This window comes from Mustela erminea, chromosome 6, assembly GCF_009829155.1.
Source record: "Mustela erminea isolate mMusErm1 chromosome 6, mMusErm1.Pri, whole genome shotgun sequence".
Taxonomy (NCBI): domain Eukaryota; kingdom Metazoa; phylum Chordata; class Mammalia; order Carnivora; family Mustelidae; genus Mustela; species Mustela erminea.
In genome coordinates, this window is record NC_045619.1 from 89,501,759 (window position 1) to 89,511,548 (window position 9,790).

The 9,790-nt window shown below is 55.8% G+C and overlaps 1 protein-coding gene across 2 annotated transcripts; it reads right to left on the reverse strand.

Moving 5' to 3' along the window:
* Window positions 1-628: 628 nt before the first annotated feature.
* On the reverse strand, window positions 629-9,213 carry PPP1R1A (protein phosphatase 1 regulatory inhibitor subunit 1A). Of its 2 annotated transcripts, XM_032348492.1 has the most exons (7): window positions 8,594-8,868; window positions 4,832-4,892; window positions 3,772-3,809; window positions 3,356-3,419; window positions 2,604-2,759; window positions 1,610-1,716; window positions 957-1,067 (listed from the first exon to the last, which is right to left on the reverse strand). In XM_032348492.1, the coding sequence occupies exons 1-7, from the start codon at window positions 8,675-8,677 to the stop codon at window positions 1,062-1,064; spliced, it is 516 nt and encodes a 171-aa protein (XP_032204383.1). In that variant the 5' UTR covers window positions 8,678-8,868; the 3' UTR covers window positions 957-1,061. The 2 variants fall into 2 exon arrangements, with proteins under 2 accessions (XP_032204382.1, XP_032204383.1); XM_032348491.1 differs by lacking the exons at window positions 2,604-2,759; window positions 3,356-3,419; window positions 3,772-3,809; window positions 4,832-4,892 and having other exon boundaries at window positions 629-1,067; window positions 8,594-9,213.
* Window positions 9,214-9,790: the final 577 nt, after the last annotated feature.

Consider the following 9,790-nt stretch of genomic DNA (forward strand, 5'->3'; position numbering starts at 1 on the left):
TGTATACTGTCTCTGTGAAGCTCGAAAAAATCCTGGTGTGGTGTTCTTCCTATTGTGTATGTGGGTGGGGATGCTGGGCCCCCCGGAGAGGTGAGGTCTTTCCTGAGGGCACATAGTAGGGACCCCTGAGACTCTCGCTGCCAAAGTGCTTCTTCTGTAAGGAAGGGCGATTCTTGCCTTTCCTTCTCCCCTCCCCACTCCACCACCTGGAAAAATCAAAAGCAGTGGGCAGGAGAGGCCTGGCTGTCCAGGGAAGTTTCTTTCCCTGTTCTGGGTTTTTGTCTTTTGCCCTGGCCCCTCCGTGTCTTAGACCAGGGAGAGAGAGGCTCCCAGCCAGGGCCTCGTCATTAATAGCCACTGTGTTCTCAACCCAGCTTTGCTATCAGGTTGGAATAGGGGTGGTGGTCTCCTCATCTCTGGAGGAGGGACCACATCCTGAAGCCGGGAATCACTGAGGCTTGGAGAGCGAGCAGTCAAGGAGGCATCCACACAACACAACAACCCCTTTCCCTTGGGCCAAGGGCCAGGATACAGTTCCCCCTTTTGCCCAGCAGACGGCGGCCACAGCACAGGCACAGCTGGATGGGCTGTAGAATCAAGTCTCAGCTTTGGGACAATCCTGCAGGGGGCTGGTATCTTTTCCTCAATTAAGAGAAGAGAACCCAGAACCCAGAACCCAGGCCTTTCCTTCCTTCTTGGTGCCCTGGAAGTTAGTCCTTACACCTGTCTGACTGCCCCCCCGCCCATCTCTCTTGCCACAGCAAGTAGGGGCAGGGCTGAGGGGAGAATTCTCTCCCCTCCCCCAAGGCTCCCGTCCAGCTTCTCGATTTCCTCTTTTCCAGAGGAGCTGGGCAGGAGAGGGGGCTGCAGAGAGGGCAGGACAAGAAGGGAGGGAAAGAGGATTCTCCATGCCGGGAAAGAAGGAAAATGCCAAGGACCTAACACCAAATTTATCACTTTTTAAAAACAAGAGATTTTTCCCAAAAGTGAAGAGTAAGAAACTGATCCAGTGTCCATGCATTCCCAACCGCAGTCTCCATTGCAGGATACCTCCTCCACTCTCAGACCTGTTGTGGGGGAGGGGCAGAAAGAGAGGGCGAGTGAGAGACCAGAGGGCCTACTGTCCCCACCCTTGCTGCTCTGCCCATTGTCAAGCATCTAACCTCCAATGTCTGACACCAGTCCCCCCAACTTGTCCAGCTTCACGCAGGGGAGGGAGGAACTGGAAAAATCAAAGCCCACAAGGCTCTCTCATCAATGCCTCCACTCCAGGCAGGACTACTGCTCACACAGCCTGGACATGAGGTTCTTCCTCTGGGTTCCAAATACTTTTTCTCAGAAAGCTGATGGCAGACTTCCATCACCCATTCTAGGAGCCAAACACACTAGTACTGAGCCTAACCTCACTCCTTTGTCCTGTAGCTTAATCCCATTTCTCTTTGTCCATGGATACATAATACCCCCAAATCTTCTTGCCTGAGACAAGAGCTTTTCAGTGACTGAAGCTGGTCCTTTATTCCCCCTTTTCCTGATTCCAGATCTTCATCCTTGCCGTTATCTACGCAGCCTGCTTTCCTGCAGACGGGGGCGCCCAATCCTGGGCTCTTACCGAGTTGGCTCCCTGGGAATCCAATGGTGGTATATGGGTTGTGGGTTCCTCTTTGCTGGGTTTCTCACTGCCCCTCTCCTGAGCTTTAGGGATGGGTTCTGCAGGCTCTAAGGAGGGAAAATGGGCGGTGGGAGGGAAAGGCAGTATTCATGAATTTTGGTAGAGGTTGCTGCTCCTCTTATCCCATCTGATACTCCAGTGACCCTTGAGAGGGGGGCAATCAGATAAGACCCATGGTGTGTTCTCTGATCACAGCTATGACTATAGGACCATTTTTCTTTTTTTTATTTGCCATCAGAAATTAAAAAAATAAAACAAAACAAAGGAAAGTTAAAACAAGTTTGGGTACAATTTGGCTAAACCTGACTTTGTATGGGACTACTGATGGTCTTCATTGATGTCATTTAGTGAGACCATTCAGTTCACTGCAGAACTATTACCGTGTTTGATTACAGGGTGCTCTTCTGGGTAGTATGTAATACACAGTACATGTATGATGTCACCTTCGTGTAACTGGAAGAACTCTGGATTCTGGAATCCACTAAGGGACTGCGGACACGTGTTAACAGCACTTCCATTTACTGCAAGCTTTGTATGTGTCAGCTCCTGGGCTAAGAACCGGTCTCATCCCATTTCCACAAACAACCCAAGGCCAGAGGCGTTGTCATTATCATTTTACAGACCGAGGGCAGTGAAAAACAAACAAACAAAACAAAACTGCTGGTGGAATGACAGAGACCAGGTTCCAGCCTGTGAGTGTGGGTCCCTTGTTGGTGGGCTCGCACCACCCAGCAGGGAGCACCACCCCCCAACTCCATCCAAGCAGGGAGGGGCTGGGATCATTCAGTGAGGCAACGTGAACAGAGGCAAACACGTGTGGTCCATAGAAATGGATCCATATTCTCAGGGCAGTTTCTGGCTATGATGAGACCCCTCCCCATGATGGGTAAGGTCTGCCTCCTCCTGGGCCAGTCCCTCCCCAGCCTGAACGTACTTTGTGCTCTCCCAGACGAGCCCAGCCTTAACTCCGCTTCTGTGTCTTTCATCCCAGGCGGGCAGGACTCCTGGGCCCCTGTGCTCTCAGCTGCTCCCTCGGGTTCCTCTCCCTGCTGCTGTTGCCCCAGGTGATGTTCAACCATCATCTGGAGCTCTGGGGGCACAGAGAAAGGGAGGGATGTGATAGCTCAGAGTCTCCTCTGTGGACTGTCCTATTCCACAGCCCCATGGAAGGGCCAGTGGATCCTGTGTGACTTTTCCACCCTCTGAGACCTGAATGGGGTGGGGGTAGGGGATATTTGCTGAGCACCAGGGAGGGCCTAAAGGTATACAATAAAACATATTTCCTTCGAAAGTAAGGGAGGGGAGGGGCAGGGCCTTCAGGAACCATAGATCTTCCTAACTCTCTGAGATACTTGATCTCCCGTGGGGGGAAAGAGTAAAGACTCCATTTAGATTCAAGAAATACTTGAGAACCTTCCGTGTGGTGAGCACTCATTGTCTCTTTAGCTGCCATAGTGAGGTGGTGCTCAGGGCTCAGTGGGTGAAGCAGGTTCTCCCAGGCCTCCCAGCTAGTCGGAGGCAGAGCTGGAACCCAGCCCAGACTGTCTAGCAGCAATTCGATTATAATAAAGGCGGGTTTAAGGACTTCCCAAGGATTCCCTCCAAAAAGGGGTCATTAAGTCTACTGCTCAGTCTTAGGCACAGAGGGGAAGAAAGGGATGGGAAGGTGGGGGGGGTCTTCCTAACCTTTCATTGTGGGTGTGGTCCTTGTCACCTTCTTCCGTTGTCGTGGAGACATGGCCAACGTGGACTGTGAAGGACACAGAGCATAGGTGGGGGGGCCAGCCCTTCTCCCCTGCCTTCTGTGCCTTGCCATGCTTTTGGATTGGAGATTGGGGGTCAGCTATGGTCTTCAGAAAGTGAGGGGAGAAATATCCTGCTTCCCAGGGTGCTCCCCTCCCCCACACAGTGGTGAGCAAGGAGACTGGGTATGGGGGATATGGTGTGTGTATGTGTATGTGTGTGTCCGCTCATATTCACTTGGAGGCAGAGGAGAGGGAGTCAAAAGGCCTTACAGATTGGGGAGGGGGTGGTCTTAGGAATAATCCTCTGAAGAAACTCTGGGTTCTCTGGGCTGGGCTGAGCGAGAGGGACCGGCTCACCTTGAGAAGCGGGTTGGGGATCCGGTCTTCATCTATCTCTGAGGGGAACAGGGAAAGGATAATGTGAAGAGGACTGAAAACCGAGGGGTCCCTATGGAGCTGACTTCCCAAGGGGAGAAGCCTCAGCAGTCACCAGCTTTCCGATCTGTCCCTCACATCTGCCCTAGGAAGCTGGCCCTGATGGCTGCCCCAGGCCCGCTCCCTTTGGCTCCCTCCTGCCCTGCTTTCTTCCCTGCGCGGAGTCCTGTTCTTGACTCTGGGGTCAGTCTGTGTCTACATCCTTGCCTTGGACCTGGAGGTTCCTGAAGTAGAATCCATGGTCCTTTGGCTCTTTCCCTCCATCTCCTCCCAACCATTGTCCCCCTACCCTGCGCGGCATTCAGGAACTGAATCCTGCGCGGGAGGGAAGACGGGATGAAGGAGAGCAAGTTTCCCTGGGCAGGGAGGTACAACAACCCTTTTTGGTAGTTGGGTGCAGGCTGGAGATTCCAGCCTTTTGAACTCCAGGCTCACTTATGAGCACGACCGCCTTTCTGCCACTGTCCTGGCAAGCTCCCCTGATATTCTCAAACACCTGGTTCTCTCTCCAGACCTTGCTGGGCACATGGGTGACCGGAATGCCAGCTGCTCCCTGAGCTGTGTCTAACCTTCCCCTTCCCCTCTGGGGGCTGGGAAGATGGCTGATGGAGGCGGTCCCTCCCCCTCACAGCTGTCACTGCCTCTGGGGGTGGGGGGCCTGCAGCATCTCCGTTGCTGGAGAAATCTGGAAAGCTGTTGCCGCAGCAACCAGCACTCAGTTGACCACCCCAATTCCTGGGGGGCTTAGGAGCCAGGTGCTTTCCCTCCCCTTCCCCAGAACTGCTCCATCTTGCCAAAGCAAAGGAAATGCTCCTGCTAATACAGCCACCACTTTCCCCGACTCTGATCCCCGGGGGGCTGCGGAGCTAGCTCTCTGAATCCTTGGATCTGCACTTGTTCTCGCTAGTGCCCGCCTGCTCTCACTGGACCTGGCTGTCCGCAGCAGCACCCATGCCCTTCAACGACCCATCCCTGGGGTTACCTGGGGAGGACTGGTCACTGGTCAGCACGAGGGTGGCAGGGGTGGGGCGGCGCCTCCGAATCTGAGGGAAGAGGTCAAGTGCACGTGGAAGCATCGAAGCCCCACCCAATACCACTCAGCAACATAATCCAGGCTCCTGGCTTAATACATCTCAAAAAATGCCACATTACACTGAACCTACCATCCCAAGATGGACATTCTCGGGCCCACCCCTCTCCCTTGGGGACCCAAAAGACCCCCAACCCCTTTCTGTTTTTGCATCTCCCTCGTAATCCATCTTAGCAGCTTTATCTGCTCTCATGCATTGATCTCTGGCTGGCTGTCCTTCCGTTCATCCTGATCAATGGTCAGAAATAACCCTGGAGGTCCAAGGCTCTTCCCTCAGTGTTCCAGCCCACAGCCCCAGACAGACATTAACCTTTAGTGCGCTGGCATCAATGGAGAGCACCCTGTGGTCCCCGCCCAGGCTGGGGGAATGGCACAGGGAAGGTAGGGCTGAAGGTGCCTTCTCCCGGCCAACGCCCATGCCTTGGCTCATTCTCCAAAGTCCTCCCTATCCTTGGGCACACTGCCTTTCTAATTTGTCAGGAAATGCGGTCTGGGGAAATCCTGGTCATGGTAAATAAAATACTAGCAGGAGCCATAGGCAGGAGTCTAATCAGGGCCTAAAGTTACCTGAAAAATCTTATCCTGGGCTCCAGGGTCCCGTTCTAAGAAATTAACATATAAAAGCAGACTGTGGGCAGGGTGGCTGCTGTTCCTTTGCCATGCTGCCAATAAAGTTGATTGTTGTTGAAGTCAGTCCAAGGACTCCTGGGACGTGTGGGTTTTTCCCTTTCTCTGGAGGGTTTAGAGGCTTAGAAGCGAGGGGTCTCGTGGGGCTGGAGTCCCCGTAGCTCCCTCCAGGGCAGGAGAGAGGAGGGAAGTCTAAAGGGGTTGGGAAAGGGGCTAAAATTATCCAGAGCTGAGGGCAGTAGGGTGAGGATACTGAAGGATCAACTTCCTATCTTCTGTGTCCATTATGTAGCTTCACTACCATTGGGGGTGGGGTAAGACGCCTGCCCTTCTCTATGCCCAGAAATGGATTTCAGCCCTCACAAGAGGTTAGTCTGAGAGGGGGACTCTCCCCAAAGAAATGGGATGCATCCAATGGGGGCATTGTGGGCGTAGGTCACTGTTTCTCTGGAGATTCCAGCGACATCTGTTTGGGGTGACATTTCAAGGTCCCTGGCAGTACCAGTCCTCTGTGTGTGTGTGTGTGCGTGCGTGCGCACGTGTGTGTGCACACACACGCGCGCATGCACATGCACATGCATATACACATAGGCACTACACAAACATCAGCTGTGAGTCTGACTGGCCGTTCCTGAGGCAGAGGGGCTGGGCGCCAGCAGGCCGGCATGTGGGCTTCACATCTGTGGGGTGAGGGGAATCCCTTCCCCGGGGAGGACTCCTCTTTATGTCTTTCTTGCTGTGGGTGGAGGGGGGATGCTGGCTGTGGAGGAGTCAGAGACACAGGGAGAGGATGGGGATGTTAGTGGAAGGTGGGAGGCTGAGAAGGGACCACAAGGAGGACAGAAAGGGCCTTTGAGAGGGCAGCAGGGCTCTGAGATGTTGGACAGGCTCCTTCCTTAGCCCATTTCCTTGCCTTGGATAAGATTTCTAGGGACTCAAGAGTCTTTGAGAATTTCGATATCACATAGTTGAAGGGAGTCAAATCAGCCTTCCCAAAGCACCTTCCAGGCACCTGAACTACTAGGTAACAAATAGATGGTCTCTCTTCTTTCTCTTGCACCTATCTTCAATCCCAGTGTTCAAGGACACCTGGTGCCTTTGCCTCTGATTTGCTGCCAAACCAGTCATGCCAAAGACCTGGTAGCTGTGGGCACCCCTCCACCCGCTGCCATTCTGTGCTCCATAACTCACAGCTTCTAACCTCTTTTGCTATCCCATGCCAGTCTGGATTAGGAGCTCCTGCCACGCCTGGAGCTTCTGGATTGGGTAACACACTTGGGTGACCCAGCTAGAGGGGCCGAGTTAGACTGCAGGTAGAATTTCAGGTCTAGTGGACACCAATTTCAGAATATTAGAGAAAAGCAGGTGGAAGTCCCAGTTCTTTTTTCCCTCTGGCGCCTTACCACTGTCTTCTCCTCCTCTGTTTCCCGACCCCTGAACAAGCTGGCCTACCCCCTCCTTCTCCCAACACACACTGACACCTGCCTTCTCCAACACCAAACAGATGCAGGTGTCAGGCTGTGAGACCTGTCTATGCTGGTGGAAGGCAGTCCTTGGCACCTCACCCTTAACCCCACCAGCCCACAGTCATGGGCCCTTTTTTGAGTCTGAGGTTATCTTAGCCAGCCCCCTGCCTCCAGGTGTAACAGCCTTGCCCTTGACTCTGGGGAAACACTCCCCACCCTCCTCATCCTCACCAGGCCTGAGGTCTCCCCACAGTCCCTCCTACTGTCACCCCTTCCAGGTCTGGAGAAGCGGCTTACCCCAGGCCAGGGCGAGGGGGCAGGTGCAGGTTCTCACCCCTACCCACACTTTGGGAAGCTGAAGTCACAGGGAGAGTGTGTGTCCCGACCCTTCCCTTCACACCTTGACCTTATTCCACCAGACAGCTGGAGCAAGCCAGAGGACACTCTCTCCATCCCATCCCAAGAGGCTACAGAGTTTTTTCAGGTGGGGAGGCCCAGCCAGAGTCCTGGGAGCCATTTGGGGGAAATGGAGAACTGACCTTGTGGCCAATGGATATTCCTTAGGAACGGGGATGTCCAGGGAAATGGACAGAGAACACAAAAAAAGATGGAGCAATGAGCAAATGAACAAATATTTCGTAAACGGGCGGTAGTAGTGATCATGGGGGGTCACCGTCTCCACACAAATGCTCACTCTCCCTGAGACACACACTTGCTCACACACTCTCATCCACTGCCGCCTCTGCCAGGCGGCTCTGAGCTAAAAATAGACCAGGCCCTGGGCTGGGCCAGGGCCTTGGACTCCCACCCCTTGAGCCAAGGCCAGCACAGGACTGCTCCCCTGCCCATGGGGTTCCTTGCACCCAGCCCCCAGAAAGCCCCTGCCTCTGGCTTCCCTGGGCCCATCTCTCCATGCCATCCCCACTCCCTGTGCTCCAAAGGGCAGGAGTTGGGAATAGGGACCCACGTGTTCAGACTTACAGAAGAGGGGACCCTTAGCCTGTGGACCCGACCACCCTTTCCCCAAAGCCCCAGCCCTTTCAGTTTTCCTGAGCTCCTTCTTGTTCTCACTCTCTGGAGTCAGGCAAGGTAGCCTTTGGTTAGGGGAGGACCCGGAGGGCTATTTCTCTTCTTTCAACTCCTTTGACAGCACCAGGCTCCCCTCCATTACCTACCTTTTCCCCGAACCCCTCCCGCAAGGCTGCCGGTACCCTTCGGCGCCCCCACCGAGCTCAGAAACTCTGGCGGGGGCTGACTGGGTGGGGGATGCAAGACTGGCGAAGGGGGGGAGGGGTCGTGTCCTCATGCAGGCCCCCTCCCCCAGGGCTGGGGAGGCAGAGAGCGACCCTCTGCAGGGACAGGCTTCGAGGGGAGGCGCTCGCCCTAGCATAGACAGGGAGATGTGGCTCCAGCGGTGGGGGAGGGGAGAGAAGCCCCCCAAACTGAGCGCGGTCGCCCTCACAGGGGCGCATTGCCAAGGGCAGACGAAGAAGGTTTCTCAGCCCAGGGGTCCCTCGTCCTTTGCTGGGCGAGTCCCCGGCCACCCCACCCTGCTCCGCACCTGCTCCGCCGCCTCGGGGTCAAGGTGCGGCTCCAGCAGCGGGACGGTGAACTGGATCTTCCGCGGGCTGTTGTCTTGCTCCATGGCTGGGGCGGCGGCCGCTAAGCCCGCGATGCGGCGGGAGGGCAAGCGGCGGGACTCGGGGCTGGGGCGGGCGCGCTCCCTCTCTGCTCCGCTCCGCTCGGGCCCCGGCCCCAGCCCGGCGCGCTTAGCTCCCGGCTCCCGGCACAGCGCTCCCGGCTATCGGCCCCGGGGACTCTGCGGCCGCCGATTGGCTCCGCACCCGCCCCTCCCGGCCCCCTCCCCCTCCCCCAGCCCGGAACCTTAACCCCGTCGTGGCTGCTCCGCCGGCTGCGGGGGTCCCCACCCCGCGGGCGGGCGAGCCGGGTGTGGCCGGGTCCGGGTCGTGGTCGGCGGCCGCTGCCGGCATCCAGGTGTCCTCAGAGATCCGGGCAGGGAGTGGGGGTGGGGAGCGGGACGGAGAACTTCTTCAGGCTGGGACAGGTTTTATGAGTGGGAAGGTAGAGAGGGGCGCTGCCAAGAGGAGGCGGCAAACGCGAGAGGAAGATTTCATTTATGATCTTAAAACGGGTTGTCTCATGGAGCGAGAAAGGAAAGGGGATTTAGGCATGCAGCAGGAGGGATGAAGACTAGATACGGAGAGGGACTTTCCTTCGAGAGGAAAACACTAGGACGAAGGTGAAAACTTGGAGGGGAGGGGTGCGGTCCGGGCGCTGGCAGTTCCCTCGGCCGACCGGGAGGGAGAACTGAAGACCTTAAAGGGTCTCCAGAGGCCAGAGCCTCCCTCTCTTGAAGTGCCGATGGGAGTGGGTGGAGGGCTCGCGGAGAAAGGACCATCTGGGAATCAGCAGACGGAGCGTTGGGGGTGGGGAGCCGATAATGCTTGTGAAATAGATTTCTCTTTCCGCTTGCTAAACTGTGGGGCTGGGAAAGCAGGTGAAAGGCCTGCAAGGGGAGAAGGCTGGGGGATGGAGGGGAGAGCTCCTGGTGGGGTGGCTTGTTTACAGCTGGGGTTGGTTTCTGATTCCGCTACTGGCAGGGTGATGAAAATGATCTGCTGTAACTGAAGGGATGGAGGTTAGACTCCCTGAAGAACTTACTACGTTGGTATATGATCAGAAGTCAGTCAATACCTGTGAGTGAGGCAGATAGGTTATTCCTAGGATCTGGTGGGTA

What these genes read in the sequence shown, in the direction of transcription:
- PPP1R1A (XM_032348491.1), bottom strand. Translation starts at nt 8,677, where the DNA reads ATGGAGCAAGACAACAGCCCGCGGAAGATCCAGTTCACCGTCCCGCTG. An exon ending in ACCCCGAGGCGGCGGAGCAG is followed by an intron (nt 1,717 to 8,593) that starts GTGCGGAGCAGG and finishes TTCCCTCCTTAG; the next exon opens with AGCCTGCAGAACCCATCCCT. An exon ending in ATTCCCAGGGAGCCAACTCG is followed by an intron (nt 1,068 to 1,609) that starts GTAAGAGCCCAG and finishes CCCCCACAACAG; the next exon opens with GTCTGAGAGTGGAGGAGGTA.